We start from the raw sequence: 19494 nt of genomic DNA on the forward strand, positions 1-19494 counted from the left end.
CAATGCATTAAACTCCCACTGTATAGGGTCTAAAGAAGGACCGGAGGGTTATCCTGTATTTCTGTAAGAGGCTACGGAAAACAATCCATAACTCCCACCGTATAGGGTCCAAAGAAGGACCGGAGGGTTATCCTGTATTTCTGTAAGAGGCTACGGAAAACAATCCATATATTTTATTATACTTAGAAAGGCAGGAAAACATGTTTTTTTTTTTACAGTTTGTGCTGAAAGTTCATTTTGCAACAACACATATAACAAAGAGAGAGTAGAAAGGCTTAAGCACTGGTCTTGATAATTTCATCATCTGCATAACTTGCTTTCGGCTCGCCCTTGATATCCGTTTCTTGGAAATAATCCTCACGAGCGTTATCAGCCAACATCAAAGCCACCAACCAGAAGAGCGCGGAATCAAGAGACAAGAAGGCACCTCCACCTAGAAGACCGGTCTTGGCAGTTGGGCAATCGGTCTGCAAGTTGTGATGAATGTTGCGTGTGATATGAAGTTGCTCGGTGATTGTAGGCCACAACAACAATGTTGCTGCTAAACCAGTTGTGCCCCTTTGAATTAACAGCAGAAAATCACCAAAAAGAATACTAACGTTCAGAAAAATAGTACAGTAGTATATGAAATAATGACAAGATTCCTATCCATCAAGAGACGCGGTGAACTCAATCACATAGTTGATGGTGATACATCAATTTCCGAAGTAGTCCACATATAAGTTCAAGGGTTAATGGTAAAAAACGCACCTAACCTACTGTTTTTTCTCTTCCTGCACTATTACCATCTATGTATTAAAAACGCACCTCAAGTCCTCAACTATGAGTTGTTCCCTTTTCCTACTTGAATGACACCTGAACTACCGCTTTTTCACGAGTTTCACACTCCAACTATCAGTTGTTTTCCTTTTTCCTACCTGTACCATCATCTCTATATATTAAAACACACCTCAATTATCAGTTGTTCCCTTCCCTTTTCCTACCTGAACTATTACCATCGAGTCATCAAGGGTTAAGTATCTCATAATGAACCTTATTTTCAGCAGGGGGTTAAATATATTATATGCAGTTCGAATAATCCTACTTAAAGGATATTAAAGAGCCCATTCTGCATTTTGATTAAGTTGGTATCCGATTTTTTTCAAAAATTCATCACTTCATCCGATATATCTATACATCCAAGAGCTGCAATTCCTAAATGATATTAGTGCTATTATTTGTAGATTATGACGGTCAAAGGAACAAGAAGTATGTGACCTACAATGATGTGTTTACCGACTTCAAGATAAAAAGAGCCAATGGTAAGACACATAAGGATAGTGAACTAGGATTAGTAAGAAGGTAAATGAAGAGATTGCGCATAAAACACAACGAAAAAGAAAAAACAAGTTGAGGAGTACTTACAATGCAATATTTAAGAACACGAGGAAACTAGTGTTTCTCAGCAAAGCAGCCTGTGGAACTGACTTTCCTTGATACGGATAAAACAAAGACAGAAAACCGGCCACAGAAGATGCAGCAAGAAAAACAAAAGACAAATAGCCCAAGGCAACAGTAGGATCAGACTTGTATTTACAAATAACAACGCCTTTTCCTGATATTGCAGTCCCAGCTGCAGGCTGCAATAAAAATATCCAAAAAGTCCTAAATAAGGGAGGAGAAAGTAACAAAACCTACAACGTATTTGACTGATGGTTTGCACATGTACTCATTGATGATGCTCAAAGATCCTTACTTTTCTGACAGGAAATTAAGAAGGAATAACATCTTCTTGTTCGACACAGTAAAATTTTCAATTTTCACAATATAAAAACACATTAAAAGTGTTATATTACGTGGGAACAGACACACCACAAAATACAAATATAATACAACAACATACCCAGTGTAATCCCACAAGCGGGGTATGCGGAGGGTGGTGTGCATGCAGCCTTACCCATATCTTGTGAAGGTAGAGAGGTGGTTTCTGATAGACCCTCGGCTCAAGGAACACATATCAAAAACAAGTATGGAAAGGAAGCACGGTAGTGGAGAAATCATGCAGACAAAACACACACCAAAAATATGGAAGGAGAAAATCAAGAAATTGTTCTGTGTTTTTCTTGATAAGATTATAAAGCACTACAGGAATACTTGGACACAAGACGTTTGAGAAAACCATGTTTCACACCTAGCTCTCCCAAGTCCTAACAGGTAGACTAGCCACAACCACTAAAGTAGCAATCATTTATCTTGTCATCGTGTGAATAAAAGTAGTTTAAGCCATGAAGAATCAGCATAAACCCTTCCATGTTATAATGTTTATCTCTGATTTTATATACAAGGCATCACATGGTTAGAGTAAGGTCAAGACTTTGAAGCCGACAACCATAAAAACAGAAATTTTAATCACCAACAAGTTTTGTTTCTCTATGCTGATGTACACCAAAGAAAAAGTCTGATGTTGTATTTAACACCAACTACCACTCCTCTATTAAATATCTACTTAGGATAACTAAGAAGAATCATGATCAATGCTTCATCCAACATGTGGACAGCATAATAGAGTAGATCAGGTCGCAATTCAAGCGATCTAATCACTTCAATACATGGATAATAGAGATTTTTGGTAGTACTATTCAACACTATCTCACAACCAGGCCTATGTCGTTCTTTGCCAGGTAGTCTCAGGCTCGAACTATATACATGGATATAAAACGTTTGGAGAATTTTTAAAGTATGTACATATATAAATTAAGATGTGGACCCAATGCCGTGAAGTCCATTAAGAAAAAGGAGGAGAAAACACACACACACACACACACAAAAGAACTAGGCAAGCATATCGTACAGAATTTAGACAATCAAAGGATAAAACATAGCAGACAAAAGATTAAGTAGAGGATTCACAAGAATTCCCATGTTTGATTTATTCAACTAACCTTCTTGTTTTCAGCTATAACTCCAAATATAAAGGATAAAACACCAAGGGTTGCTATTATCATAGACATCTGCTTCATACCAATCGCCATTGGACCTCCAAGCTCTCAGCGACTACCTACATAATTTCAAAATCCAAAATCCATTTTTTCATCAAAATTGAACAGAAAAATCTCAAATACAACCAAATCAACAAGTTTTCACTTCAACTGTAACAAGAAACAGATTCTAAAGTGTCTAATACTAAAAAGAACCAACTTTGAAAAGATGGGATTACCTGAATTGTACCCAAGAGTACAACAACAAAAACATACCCCGTGTAATCTCACAAGTGGGTCTAGAGAGGGTAGTGTGTACATAGACCTTGCCCCTACCTTGGAAGGTAGAGAGGTTGTTTCTCATAGACCCTTGGCTAAGGGAGGCTCAAGAGAATAACAGGAGTGAAGAAACCAAGGCAAAATACTAAGCAAGGCAAGACAAAACAATCTGAAAGAGGAATAATAACTACAACAAATAATATGATAACTGAAGTACAAGGAACAACAAATAGTAACAGAAGTTGAACAAACAAGAAACTACAAGAATAGTATGACTACTAGTATGGAAGGATAAGCGAGACAACACTCAACTACCTAGTGACCTCCTACCCGAATCTAATTCCTTCATAAGTTCCTCTCTAAAGGATAAACACCCGGAAAAAGACTGTTTAGATTCTTAGAAAGAAAATGAAGTTCTACATATCAAACAATGAATATCTTAAGTCAAAGTTGATTAATTGCAAAGTGTTCAGCAACTAACAACAACAACAACTATGTCTTTAAGCTCATATTATATCATCATCATAGTAAATCCAAATACACATTTTTTTCATCAAAATTTTTCACAAATTTTAACACAAATAAATCCCAATATACAACCAAATAAAAAAAAGCTATCACTTCAACTGTAACAAACAAACAAAGGGAAAAAAACAGATTATGAAGTGTCTAATACTAAAAAGAATCAAACTTTGAAAAGATGGGGCTAACTGAATTGTACCAAAGAGTAGAATAATCAAAAAGATAAACACCCGCAAAATGACTGTTTAGATTCTTGAAAGTAAAAGGGGGGTAAAAGTATACATCTTAAGTCAATGTTGATGAATTACAAAGGTGGAAAGACAAGCATATCCTTTCAGCAACTACTACTACATTTTAGTCGCGCATACAAGTTCGGGGTCGACTATGAATAAAAAGTACCATTTTTCATCAAAATTTAGGAGAAAAATCCCCATTGCAACCAAATCAAACAAGTTATCACTTCAACTATTACAAGAAACAGATTACAAAGTATCTAATACTAAAAAGAACAAACTTTGACCAGATGGGATTATCTGAATTATACCCAAAAGTAGAGTAATCAAAAAGCTAAACACCTAGAAAAAGACTGTTTATATTCTTGAAATGAAAAAGGGGTAAATTATACACATTCAAACAGGGAACATCTTAAGTGAATGTTGATAAATTGCAAAAGGGAAAAAAGAAAATACCTTTTCAACAACTATGTCTCAGTTTCAAACAAGTTCAGGTAGGCTATATGAATCGAAAATACCATTTTTCATCAAATATTACCAGAAAAAAAAACAATTTACAAACAAATAAAAAAAAGTTATCAATTCAACACAAACAGATTATTCAGTGTTAAATACTAAACAGAACCAACCTTTGGAAAATTGGGGTTATCAAAAAGCTAAACACCTAGAAAAAGACTGTTTAGATTCTTGAAATGAAAAGGGGGTAAATTATACACGTTCAAACAATGAACATCTTAAGTCAATGTTGATGAATTGCAAAAGTGGAAAAACAAACGTACCCTTTCAGCAAATACCTACAACAACAATAACTTTTGAGTCCCAAAAATACCATTTTACATCAAAATTTACCAGGAAAATCCCAATTTACAACCAAATCAAACAAATTATCACTTCAACCATAACAAGAAACAGATTATACAGTCTCTAATACAAAAAGAACCAAACTTTGACTAGATGGGGTCATCAAAATTGTACCCAAAAGTAGAATAATCAAAAAAGACGTTTTAGATACTTGATATGAAAAGGGGCTAAAATTACACACATTTAAATGAATTAAAAAATGAAAAAACACATACCCTTTTGGAAGATTAGTTCTGTGGAGAAGAAAAATGATAATTCTGCAGATCTGTTGATCTTTTTTTTGTGTGTATTTAAAGGAAAATCAAAGTTTTCAACGCTGGCTGGAGCTGAGTAATTTAAGATTCTTTTTTCCTTTTATTTTTCTACCAAATTTGTATCAAGATTCTTATCCATTTTAAGGATATTTTGGGTATAGTTTTTGACAATTAAAATAAAAGTAATATTATTTCAATTTTTTAATTTACTCGATCTACTTTTATTTTGACATAATACATAAACGAATCATTTAATTTAACCTTATTCTTATATTTATATCCGTCAAGGCGTCAACTTTGAGGGTATAAATAAACTATTAAGCTTGTATAAAATTGAACTAGTAAACATTACACAAATTGTCACGCAGAATGTTACGTAGGATACGTACGTCTATGTATGTGCCATTAAAGTTGAATGAAATTAATGCGAAATAAGATCAAGTTAAATGAAATATTAATGTGTTATGTCTATATTTTTAATTTGTTTGAAAAGAAGGAATCTTTTTTTTTTCTATTAGCAACTCTTTGATCTCAATTTGCACATGATATATTTATAACTACGAGATCAAATGACATTTTAACATATTTTTAATTTTAATTCACAAGATTTAATTATTTTATTAACTTTCTTAATCTTCGTAAAAAAATCAAATAAGTCGAACGTGTTAAAATTGAAGAGACATATATTTCGAGTAGCTTGTATTTATGAGCTTCTTCTTTTTCTATTTTTCTTTTATTGAAAAAATGAGGTTATGGAAAAGAAATACAGAGGAGGAAATTAAAATACGAAAAAAATGAAAAAAAAATTCAAGATGAAAATTCATATGATTAAACGACTAAGCTATTAAAATTTTCAAACTTAATTTTTTAGAACTTTGCCTAAAATATCCTATGATTTCTTTCTATTGCAACAGTAAAATAATTTCATTAGTAAAATTACATTTATTATGTTAGAATTGTTGTTACTTTATGAAGTACATCGAAATAAGTATCTTATAATATTATATGTGTAGTTTTACAAATAAAATAATCTTTTTATACAAATAAGTATAATTTATATAATCGTAATAAGATAAATAAAATTATCTCATGCATTGTATTTGATGAATTAGCTATATATCTCACTTTCACATTCTAAAGATAAGTAGTCTCATCATTCTAGTACGTCTAAAATAATTTTGAGACCAATGGTACTCAGATAACCAAATAAAGAATACAATAATCTTATATTTTTATTTTGTAATGACATAATATATAAATATGCTTTTTGATTTGTTTTTAATTGTATTCGTATCCTTTAACTTTGACTACGCTCATATATCACTTGCTATATGATATCATGAGATAAAGTTGAAGTTTTGTTTGGGCATTCGATTTTGAGTTTTTGTGTTGCACATTTTCTCATAAATAATAACAATCTTATAAGTTGTAAAACTATTAAAATAGTCCAATTATTTATTAATTCTTACCTAACTAAATAAAAATTCACAAAATCACATTATAAATTACTACAGATTCATTATGATCACTGTAATTCAATCAATATTTTATTTACATATGAAATAAATGGCTAGTAGGTATAAATATGAGTTATTTTAACAAAATATAAATTTGTGGGTCATTTTTTATATTTGAAAATCTTAAATAATAATATGAAATTCCTAAATCATATTATTTTGGAGAATATGAGATTTCATCTCAGAATATGAATTATTGAGATGAAATCAACGTGCAATCACATGTCCAAATGATATAGTTCATCTCACAATTTCATATAATGTGTATGAATACTATTTGAATAATCCGATATGAAATTATAATTTGAAATCATATATATTTGAATATTAAGTCTTATTTGAACATGCAATTTAAAATTTAAAATTGTATTTTTCTCATAAATATTAAAAAAAAACCTCACAAATTATGAACATTATCAATTTTTTTCTTTCTATTTTATAAGCCATTAAGCAAACAATAATCCATGAACACATTTCCTAATATATAAAGTAGTATATTTACCGTTCATATATTTTTTTTCTTTAAAAATTGTTAAATTAAAAATTAATAAATACATATATATGTCAGAAATAAATCCCATTCAGTTTTGAAAATGCAGCCTGAGAAGTACTGTTTGATGGACGCGATTTACTAAGTGCATAATTCAACGAATTCATTACGGAAATTTCATCTTTTAGTTTATTTATTACCATTATTCCTTATAAGTTTCACAAATTTTTGAATTCGCGTATCAAATTAGTGTATCTCGTGCATCACATTAGTGTATCTCGCACATCAAATTAGTGTTTCATGTATAAAATATACCTCGCCAATTAGATTAGTGTATCTCGCGCATCAAATTAGTGTATCTCACACATCAAATTAGTGTATCTGACGTATCACATTAGTGTATCATGTATAAAATATACCTCGCGCATCAGATTAGTGTATCTCGCGCATCATATTAGTGTATCTCGCCCATCAAATTAGTGTATCTCGTGCATCTCGCACATCACAGTAGTGTATCTTGCGCACCAGATTAGCATATCATGTATAAAAATGTACCTTGCGCATCAGATTAGTGTATCTCGCACATTATATTAGTGTATGTCGTGTATTAAATTAGTGTATCTCGCGCATCAGATTAGTGTATCATGTATAAAATGTACCTCGCGCATCATATTAGCGTATCTCGCACATCAGATTAGTGTATCTCGCACATCAAATTTATGTATCTCGCTAATCAAATTAGCATAACTCGCACATCAAATTGAATGTATCTCGCGCATTAGATTAATTTATCAGTGCTTATATTATTGTCTGTTTTGAAGGATTTTTGTAATTATAAATATTTAAGGGATAGATTGTAATTTTGTCTTAAAAGTATGTGATTTATATACTTTGCCCTTGAATAATTTTGATTATTTTGAGGATTGGGTCTTCACGTGGCATGTAGGACACAAAATTATCATATAGGACATCATATAAAATAAATGCGTCTAGCTGTCTACTTATTCAATTTCGTTTATGTGTCTACTTGTTCCTACCCTGTTAAATAGTACGTTGATGTATTATGTTTACTTTCATATAGGCATATAATATACAAAAGTGTCATCTATCTTGACCTTAGTTCACATTTATGCCCTTCAACTTTAGGTCTGCACAAATAGTCAGTTAAACTTGTATGAAGTTGAACAAATAGACATACACATTTTATGTCACAAAATTTGTCCTACATGTATTATAACACGTAGGATTCACGTGTTCACTTGTTTAATGTTATACAAATTTAAGTGTCTTCTAGTGCCGCACACAAAGTTATAGGGCATAAATATAAAAGAGTAAATTTTAGGTTTAGCAAACATAAAAACCATATTTGTATGATATAACTATAGTTTGTATAATTGCGCTATAGTTTGCTATGACTATTAATCTGTATATTTCGGTACACATATTGCATAAAAATATGTATTTGTATATTTAGGTATACAAACTAAAACACAATAATTGTATATAAACAAAATTATTGCATATATACAAACACATATATATACCAAATGAGCTATTTATATATTTCAGTATACAAATAGGTTCTGCAATAAATTTTTATACGAAACATATGTATACCGAATGAGTTTATTTGTATATCCGGTATACAAATTGGTCCTGCAATTAATTTTGTTACAATATATATGTATATCAAATGGGTATATTTGTATATTTGGTATACAAATGAGTCATGCAATTAATTTTTATATAACACATATGTATACCAAATGCATTTATTTATATATTTCGGTATACAAATGGGATGACAAAAATATGACACGTTTGTTCTAAATTACAAATAGAAGAAACTATGACTATAATATTCTATTTGAATTAATAGTTTATTATATCATATAATTTTCCCAATATAAAATAATATCAAATTAAAGGGTATGATTTAAAGTCATATTGATTGGATATTAAATCATGTTTGAACATGCAACTTAAATTCCAAAACTATATTTTTTCTCATAAATATGAAGAAACCCACAAATAATGAAAAATATCAATTTTTTATACCATCTAAGCAAATGAGCAAATAATAATGAGAAAAATTTATCCTCATCGAGTGATTACATCAAATCAATACATGCATGTCATGTGATTAAATTCATAATTTATTTTATTTCATTAAATCACATAATAATGAATACGCATTGACTAATTTAAATATTTAATGCGAATAAATTTTTTCGAACAATTATCCATAAACACATAATGTTTCCAAATATATATAGTACTACTTACCGTTCATATATATATTTTTTCCTTTAAAAAGAGTTAAATTATAAAATAAATCAAAGGGGAGAAAAATTGGGATAAAGAAAAAAAAAATCATCCAAGCTAATAATACAATATATATAATGAGAAAATTACTCATAAAACGCGTTTGCTAGGCGCGATTTACTAATTGCATTGATAATTTTGGCTATTTTGAGGATTGGATCTACACGTGGTATGTAGGATATAAAATTGTTATATAAGACATTATGTAAAATGAGTACGTTTAATTATTTAATTTTATACAAGTTTAAGTGTCTACTTGTGCACATTCAGTTACAGAGTACGTTAATGTATTATGTTTGCTTTCATATAGATATATAATATATAAATATATCATTTATCTTGACTTTAGTTCACATTTATGACCTTTAACTTTAGATATATACAAATAGATATTTAAATTTTGTATAAAACTAAACAAATAAATACACATCATACGTTAAAACTTGTATATAACTAAACAAATAAATACACACCATACGTCACAATTTTTGTCCTACATGTATGATGACACGCATAATTCATGCGTCAACTTATATAAATCTAAGTATCTTTTAGAACCACACATAAATTTAAAGGACATAAATATAATTAAAGGGTACAATTATCTACTATGCCCGTTCACATAATACAACAATTTTTTTCGCATCAAGTCATGATACCAAATTGCATATTCAAAAAACTAATTTAATATAATATCATAATTAACATAATATTATGCCTACTAACTTGGTTTCAGCTCGACATCTTTCCTCAGATTTAGAGTATGTATAAATAAATATTTAAATTTATATAAAATTAAATAAATAAATTTACATACGTTACGTCACTAAAACTTCACGTAATACACAAAACTGACATATAAAATAAATTAAATTAAAATATTATAATTGTCCGACATAATCAAATTAAGAATAATATTTATATTGTATACTTATTATAATTTCGTATCGCACGTTTAATCGAGAGTTAACATATACTAATATAAAAATAATGCTTGTTTATCAAGACTCCTAATCCAAATATTATTTCTTCTAACATAAATAACACAAACCAATTTCTACTCCAAAAATACAACTGAAAAATTCTCTTGAGTCTTCTCTTCACTGCGAAGCAAAACCCCAAATCCCTCTTTATTCTTCACTCCTCTTCAATGTAAGTATTACTATCTGTTTACTGTATCATTGATGTTCCTGCATAATTTTTTAAATTTTTTTTTGAGTAGAAATTAATGGTTTTAATAAAAATTGGGTTTCACGTAAATCTAGCAATTTATTTCTTATTATGTTCATCGATATGAGTATTCATGATTTTTTTTTGACAATCCAGTACGGTTTAGTTGTTGTATAATCAAAAAGTTATTGATGAAGAAGCTTACTGAGCTTAATTTTTTTTAAAAAAAATTAGTGGAAATCAATGGGTTTATTGAATTGGGTATCAGGTAATTCTAGCAATTTTTTAAGTTAAAATTATGTAAATCAAAGTATTTATGATTTTGTTTTTCTAAAATTTCAATTTTTTTGACAACCCAGTACGGTTTAGTTGTTGTATAATCAAAAAGTTATTGATGAAGAAGCTTACTGAGCTTAATTTTTTTTAAAAAAAATTAGTGGAAATCAATGGGTTTATTGAATTAGGTATCAGGTAATTCTAGCAATTTTTTAAGTTAAAATTATGTAAATCATAGTATTTATGATTTTGTTTTTGTAAAGTTTCAATTTTTTTTGACAACCCAGTACGGTTTTATTGTTGTGTAATGAAAAAGTTATTGAAGAAGAAGCTTAATGAGCTTATTATTTTTTTGGGGTTGAGATCAATGACTATGTTAAATTGGGTGTCATGTAGTTCTAGCAATTTTTTTTTTTTTGATTTTGTTTGTCATTATTGTTGAGCAGGATACTGGATATTAATGATTTTGTTTTTAAAGTATGTTTTTTTTTGATGACCGGTATGATTTTATTGTTATATAATCAAAAAGTTATTGCTTACGAAGCTTAATGAGTGAGTTTAGTGTTCAATCCCCAATTAACTAGGATGTTCATTTATTCATAATCTTTCCCTTTCATAGAAGTCCTTGTATTGCCAATAAAGTAGAAGTTATGAGGAAGAACAGTGTGTGGCGATTAGTAGGGAGAACCAATTGAGGCTGTTTAGCATATCTTAACGAAAAAACTAACTTTGATTTTGTTGTAGCATTTTCCTTTGAAGATCTTTTCATGTTTTGCCTTTTGATTTCGCTAAGATCAAGTTTAGTGTCAGGCCTCATCAGTTTTGATAGCAATACATCTAGTTTTAAATTTTGTCTTTCTGATGCAGATTGATGACAGTCTATGTGGTGTGAGTATCAGATAGAAAACATTATCCATTTAGCTTTATACCTCTCTAAGATTTTTTCCTAATCCGTCCATGGCCACTGTTTCCCCTCTCCCCCCACCAGTTCAGCACCCAAATACTAGTTCGTCACCAATGCTTCAAGCTTTCTTAGAGCAACTAGATGAACAACACAAAAAACAGCTTCAGACACAAGAAGCTGCTGTTGTACAGAAAGATAATGATCCTAAGCAGAGTCACCTTAATCCATGCCCTACCCATGGCTTCATCAATAGATCAATTTCAACTCTATACCGTGTTTCCTTCAATCAAAATGGTAGTTGTTTTGCCATTGGCACTGATTGCGGCATTAGTGTCTATAGTTGTGATCCTTACTGTGAGATGTTTCGACGATACTTTGATAATGGAGGTGGTATTGGAATTGTTGAGATGCTCTTCAGAAGCAATATACTAGTCTTTGTAGGAAATGGAGATAATCCACAATATCATCGAAACAAGGTCATAATTTGGGATGACCATCAGAACCGCTGCATCGGAGAGCTCCGTTTCAGATCGGCTGTGCGCGGTGTGCGGCTTCGACGGGACTGCATTGTAGTTATACTTGAGCAGAAGATATTTATATATAATTTTGCTGATCTGAAGCTCGTCCACCAGATTGAGACAATGTCAAACCCAAAAGGACTCTGTGAAATTTCACAAACGGCTGTATCACCTGTGCTGGTGTGCCCTGGGTTGCAAAATGGTCAAGTTCGGGTTGATCAATTCACATCAAAAAGGACTAAGTTTATCTTTGCACATGATTCTAGGATTGCATCTTTTGCTCTTAGTCATGAGGGGAATGTGCTGGCAACAGCAAGTACCAAGGGTACTCTTATCCGGATTTTCAGCACGCAGGATGGTACATTGTTACAGGAGGTAAGATTTTGGATGTTGTTTAGTTCAGTCCAAGATATTTCAAATTCTTTTATACCAAAGCTTCCATAAGCAGTAGTAGCATTTTTGTATTTTTCTCTTTCACCAAGTCTGAATAGTTTGTAGCTACTGGATTGCAAAACTGACCTTGTCAAAGTACATCATCAATCCAACATATCTGTCTTCATCTTCATTTTGTAACTCTCCTTGGTCAAAACATGATGTTTTGATGTCATTTACTTATGCTAAACACGGATAAGTTAATGGCTTTGTTGTTTTGAAATTCCTTGATTCCGCTTGTACTCTCAAGTAAATTGTACCTATATAGCATTTTCTAATGTCTCAAAATTACCTACTGATTCTTTATTCTGTGTCTCCCTTTACCTTGAATATTAACCTTGGCTTATCAACAGATTTTAATTTATTAAAACTGGATCTAGAAGTTTCTCCTTCTATATAAATCTCCATCCATATGTGCCTTTGGCTTGCAACATTCCTTGTCAATCTCCATTTAAGTCAAATCTGGATATTGCATGAACAGTTCTAGAATGGAGGGAAGCTAGATGTTTCTTCATCACCTATTTTATCTTGAAGTGGATGTAGAGTTAATGAACATAATGTTGTTAACTTTTGCCAATTCCTTATATCTTCTTTCTGTTCTTCATATTCTCCCATAATTACAAGTGTCATTTTTTTATTACTGTTATCCCTTGACATATCGGATATAGATTGTTTAAAATGGTAATGTTTCTATGATTTAAGTTTTTTACTTTGCTTGCTAAGAGATTTACTTCATCCATACAGAAATGACAAGTTTTGTCTCAAAATAAAAAACACATAAATGACAAGCTAGATTAAGTCTTTTAACTTCCTCTTGCACCAGTGTCTTTTGAGATATCTTTATTGGTAAATCACACGGCACGTATGTTTTCAGGTAAGGAGAGGTGCTGATAGAGCAGAAATTCACAGTGTTTCATTCGATCCAGCTGCTCAGTGGCTAGCAGTCTCTAGTGACAAAGGCACAGTTCATGTTTTTAGGCTCAAGGTCAATCTAGGGAATCAGGATAAGACAAGAACTACTCCTAATTTCCGTGGTACTTTGGCTGCAGCGAGTTCACCACTATCCTTCATCAAAGGTATGGTTCCTTTCTGATACACATTTAGCATTAAACATTTTTTGACCCTTTTCCACTCAATACGGAGTTCTCTTTATAGGTTCGAAACATATAAAGCATATGATTCAATATATTTCAATATATTTTTTTGGATTCTCGCTGTACAGTTATGAAGTATATGACATTTGTTTCTTCCTCTCTGTTGAATGTAGAGGAGTTTTCTTTTACTATATAGACCAAATAAAGGGAAATAGCACTACTACTAACTTGTCTCTTTCTCGTCCCGTCTTTCATGTCATCTTTTCACTCAAAAGGCTTTCAATATGGGTTACCCTATAGATTAGATTCTCTCTTATTTTGTTTTTTGCGAATGTTAGTTTCTCTCGTTCCCCGCTAACATTCCCCTTTCCCTAGTGTATCTAAAGAAACTATGTCCAAACGGCATGCAAGTCATTGTTTCTTTTTCAGGGGTTCTCCAAGGTCTGCATTATTGTACTCATGTTCAGCTCATATGAGAATAGAGATACCACTCCTATAAAAATCTTTTTTCCTTGTCCTTAATGGACATTTTACATACCCTGAAGTTTCCTGCACAAAAGTGTCTGCCTTCTTGGTCTGTTTATTACAGCCACAGATAAATATTTGTAACCTCAAGGTGGAGTTAAGTACTCGTTAAATTATAGCTTTTTCTAGTGCAGTAGTATTATCCGTAGCTTATTTGAGCACCCACGTTTGCAATTAAATAGAATAGCTTTCACGTGCCCAGAGACTAATAATGAAGGATCTGTGTTAGCGCACAAGTTTTGCCTGAAATTTTTTGCTTTATTTGAGTCTAAGGAATTGAGATTACTTATTTTTTCTCTGATATATTGGAGGATTATTAGCTATGATTGTAATAAGGTTGTTTACAATATAAAAGGATTTATATTTGACTTTGGTATCCACATGTATCAATCAACTACACCTTAATCACAGGGATGGGGCTGTATTTTCATAATAATTTTTTTTAGTTGGTGGTCAACCAATCTCAGCCTCCTCTTTTATCGGACTTGAGATTGGCTACCATGCACTGTAATTTACATGGATCCTCAATAATATTTTGTTTTGCTTCTCTGAAATGGCCTTGAAAATGTTTAACATGATAGAGAACTTCTTTGCTCCTGTTACTTTTTACGGGCTCTGAATTTGGATATCATGTTGACAGGAGTACTTCCAAAGTATTTTAGCTCAGAATGGTCTGTGGCTCAATTCAGATTACCCGGAGATTCCGAGTTCATTGTTACTTTTGGTCATGAAAAGAATACATTGTTAATTCTTGGCTTGGATGGAAGGTAGGCTCACTTCTCAGAGAAATTTCTGGCACATATTACATAATATTTCTTTTGTATTACGTGTAAATACCTATACTTCCAACAAAGGTCCATGTTGGAGGACAGAGAGAATTAAGCGCAGACCTCACATTGTCTCAATTATGATTTTCTTGTTTTAACAGATGAAATGGACAAAATACTGCACAACATGCCAGCGTATTATTTTTTTTACCTACATGTGTATTGATATATATGTAGTCAGAGAGAATTAAGCACAGACCTCACATTGTCTCTATTATGCTTTTCTTGTTTTAACAGATGAAATTGACAAAATATTGTGCAAAGTGTCAGAGTATAAAGAATTTTAACTTACCTATGTATTGATGTATATATTGTATCCTTTTACCAGTGGTTATGTAGAAAACAGTTCAGAGGGATGATAAGTAGAAAGTGCCATAGCATGAGCTTCTCAGTTCCTGCTACTTAAGAAGTAAAGAGATGCTAATATGCCGGTTCAGCATCATTTTTTTGGGTGAAGAAGATAAATTCAATTCATGTAGGTAGATTTAATACCAAATATTAGAATTAACGATTAGGGCAGCAAAATCAATAACCGGCTGAGCAAAGAGGTAGTAAGTAAGTAAAATATGGTTTCCCTTACTCTTGTGTCTTCTTCTTCCACTACTAAAACTCTCCTCCCAACAGAAGATTTATGCCGAGTGTGATTGACCATCTAACTTATCCCTTTTTCATTTTTTGAAGTATCTCTCGCCCACATAAACACTTACTAATGCATACAACACATAATTTTACTTCTCTTTCAACTATTAATTTGGTGTGACTGGAATATGCAATCTTGCCCCGTTTATATACATTTACTTCTCTTGGTAAGATTCACTTGGTCACATAATTGATATGCGTTCAACTTGTCATGCAGCTTTATTAGATGCAAGTTTGATCCTTCCTCTGGCAAAGAGATGACTCAGATGGAGATTCACAACTTTTTGAAGTCCGAAAAGGCCTCGTGATGGAAACATTGGATCGGCTTTCTTGTCCATGCAAGGAGGTATTTGCTTCCCTTAGTTGCACATGCTTTCATAGTCGTGGTATACGTTATTGTAACTATCATATATATAGTGATTTAACAGGGTAATCGGTAGCTATAGCCAACAATTTTGAACAAGTTATGATGTACAGAACATCGACGTATTAGTATTCTAACAAAAATATAAGATATACAGTTGAATTCAGATTCACAATTGTTACCAGGAAGAAAATGTTTAGTTTTCTTCTTTGTTGCTCAACTTTGCTTCATTTCTACTATGGGTAGAGATATTTGATAATTTCTAGACTTTTTTACTACCTAAGTTTTATTTTTTATGCATTTTGGACTCCTACTTACTGCTTCGATTTGCGATACTTGAACCGATTATCTTTCAGAAACTGTCTCTCTATTTCCACGAAGTAATGGTAAGGTTTGTGTACGTATGAACTTATACCGAGTTTGTTGTTTATTTTGGACAACTAAAGACTTATCATGGCAAGAGTCTCACTACTATTAATGAACATTTTTTTACATAAATTCTTCAGCATTATTATTCTTAAATCATTGTGATGATGGGATTAATTAAACAAATGTTAAAATTTATGTGATAAAAACATTAAAAATTGTTTGTTGTGTCACTGGTGAAGTGCTTGACAAGTAGTCTACCAAAGATGAATTAGGGTTTCTTTCTTAGTGCTTCTAGATAGTCTTCTTGACAAAGACCTTCCATCTACTACTTTTTTTTCTAGGGTGTTCGGATTAATTTACACACATTTTAACTATTTTATCGAATACATGCTCCATTTTAGCATCATTGATGTCGGATTTTTATCAGCCAAAATTTAAGCGGATGAAAGAAAATCTCCAACCGCTAAAACTACTGGTTTTAAAGCCCTAAATAGGTTTATTTTTTTCCACTTGAATCATAATTATAAGAATCTATATTTGAGTATCTTGTCATAAGAAAAAATGAATCAAGAAAAAATATCTGTTTTTATTGAATGGAAATATGATTTTTGTCTCCATTTGAATTTTGAATTTATTCGTAGTTTTCACACATTTCATTTAATTTACCGATAACCATACTTCTTTTGTTTTCATAGTGGCACACTTGGCTTCAACCTTCTAGTAGAGGTGGATACAGTATTTAAGTTATGAGTTTGATTAAATAAATATTACATAATTAAACTCAAACTTTATGATATAACAGATCCAGTTATAAACATTTAAAGGTAAATTTATCAAATGAAAATCTTGAATCTGTCGTAGCCTTTTTAGATACTTTCTCAATCCATTTCTTTTAGCAGTTGCGATAAATATTTTTTTTGATACAAAAGGTATATATGAGTATAAAAATATAACAATCAAATTGAATTATTTCCGATAGTAAAACTCTGAATATTAAATTCATCAAATAAAATTTTGGATCCGCCTCTATTTTCCACCTTCTTTCTCAATGATTGTTTTAGCGTGTTAGTGCACAAAGTCATCGTTAAATAACTACACAATATATAGTGCACCACACATATCTCTATCCTATCCTCTTTTTAATAACCATCGAAGAACATGGTGCAGTAAATATAACTGCTTTCTTTCTTAATTAAAGATTTCAGATTCTCCCCTGGGGTGAGAAATTTTTTCAAAATAAGGAACGTTTCCCCCCAATTTGGGCCGCCCTCGCAACATGAATTCTTATAAATCAATTTTCAAGATAAATATCGAACACCAGATGAAAAACTCAGAAAAACCTACCTTTGAATTTTAGAATTCACGTGCACTACTTTTCTAGAATAACACGAAACCCTAATTTAATTGTTGACACAATTACTTGTAAGACTTGACATAATTCTACAACCATAACAAAATGTAATATATACAATGCATAATAGGATGATCATGACTATAGAATAAGATATATATTACTAGAAAAACACTTGCACGCGTTTGCGTTATAATCCTGAATTTTGATCGATAAGTTTGTAACGTTGTTACAAAAAATATAATAAATAAAAATAAAGTCGATCGGTTATATATGGATATGTGCATCAATGCTTACTAATAATATATACTCCTTTCGTTTAAAAAAGAATGACCCTATTTTCTTTTTTATTATGTTTAAAAAAGAATGACCCATTTCCTTTTTTAGCAACGCTCTAACTTTAACTTTCCACGTGGCATGTTTAAGACCATAAGATTAAAGGGCATTTTGGTACATTTGACATAACTTTAATTTAAAATCACAAGATTAAAAAGTCTTATTTTTTTCTTAAACTCCGTTCCAAGTCAAACTAGATCATCATTTTTAAAACGAAGGAAGTATTAAAGTACTTTGAAGTATGATACAAGTAATATATACAACAATCTTCTAGGAAACTAATCTTGTTATTTTCACCTAAATTGTCGATTAGGACACAAATTAAAATAAACCATAGTTTAGGGGTTGAATGTCAAGATTAATGTAGTAGACTAGTTTCAAAATGTAATGGATATAAAAATATAACTTAGAGTCTTAGACGCGTTTACGTCATAATCCTGTTAAATTTATATGAGTATCGTTACATATAACATAAAAGTATAAGTTGGTATCAATATATAGTTGTAATTTTAGTTAGAAATTTTGATATTTAATTGAATGTTTCAAAAAACAAAGGAAATTATATAACAAAGAATATTCTTCATTGTTATGGTCCTAATATAAAGTCAAAATTATGTCTAGCAAAAGGGGCAAAGAAATTTTAACACATTGATAATTGGACTTAGTAGTTAATTAATTTTTTAAAAATTCATTTAGTTTATGAGAAAATAAGTTTGCGTGTTGATATTAAACATTAAGTTTGTTGCAGATAATAATATGGAGATAGTTGATAAGATTTTATATTGAATTTTTTGCCTAACGCTCGACAATAATAACAATATATTTAGTATGCTTCTATAATATTATTTAAGAAGTATGAAACGTACATAAATTTTATCTACATATCTTATGTAAGGTAAAGAAACTATTTTCATTTTCAAAACTCAAACTTAAAAAAAATATAAGAAAAAATCTACAATGAAAATACCAAAAAAAAGAAAATATTAATGACAAGATTTATGTGTCATCTTGGTAGCCTTTATTTTAGTTCAAGTTAATTTTGTTTTCCTGAAAAAAAAAAATTAATGTTATTAAATTTTTAATTAGATGACCCTTTAATCTGTAAATAAAAACAGAAAATCCTTGAAAGTGATGCATAGTTCCTCCATTCTATATTAATTTGAGTTTTGAGCCTTTTTTTTTTCCAAATAAAGTTAACTTTTCAATCTCTAAGACTATTTTTAAAATATTTTTCGAATTTTTACCCTTTAA

At 30.9% G+C, this 19494-nt stretch overlaps 2 protein-coding genes across 2 annotated transcripts; one reads left to right on the forward strand and one right to left on the reverse strand.

Annotated features, from left to right (window-relative positions):
- Positions 1-151: 151 nt before the first annotated feature.
- Positions 152-5350, reverse strand: LOC101255903 (uncharacterized). The gene is made up of 4 exons (XM_004244409.5): positions 5068-5350; positions 2922-3037; positions 1405-1619; positions 152-558 (listed from the first exon to the last, which is right to left on the reverse strand). The coding sequence occupies exons 2-4, from the start codon at positions 3009-3011 to the stop codon at positions 276-278; spliced, it is 588 nt and encodes a 195-aa protein (XP_004244457.1). The 5' UTR covers positions 3012-3037; positions 5068-5350; the 3' UTR covers positions 152-275.
- A 5051-nt stretch (positions 5351-10401) lies between these two features.
- LOC101256401 (autophagy-related protein 18a) lies at positions 10402-16362 on the forward strand. Its single transcript, XM_004244411.5, has 5 exons — positions 10402-10590; positions 11752-12681; positions 13613-13814; positions 14998-15124; positions 16041-16362. The coding sequence occupies exons 2-5, from the start codon at positions 11842-11844 to the stop codon at positions 16129-16131; spliced, it is 1260 nt and encodes a 419-aa protein (XP_004244459.2). The 5' UTR covers positions 10402-10590; positions 11752-11841; the 3' UTR covers positions 16132-16362.
- Positions 16363-19494: the final 3132 nt, after the last annotated feature.

The sequence above is a fragment of the Solanum lycopersicum genome, chromosome 8 (genome assembly GCF_036512215.1).
Source record: "Solanum lycopersicum chromosome 8, SLM_r2.1".
Classification (NCBI taxonomy): Eukaryota; Viridiplantae; Streptophyta; class Magnoliopsida; order Solanales; family Solanaceae; genus Solanum; species Solanum lycopersicum.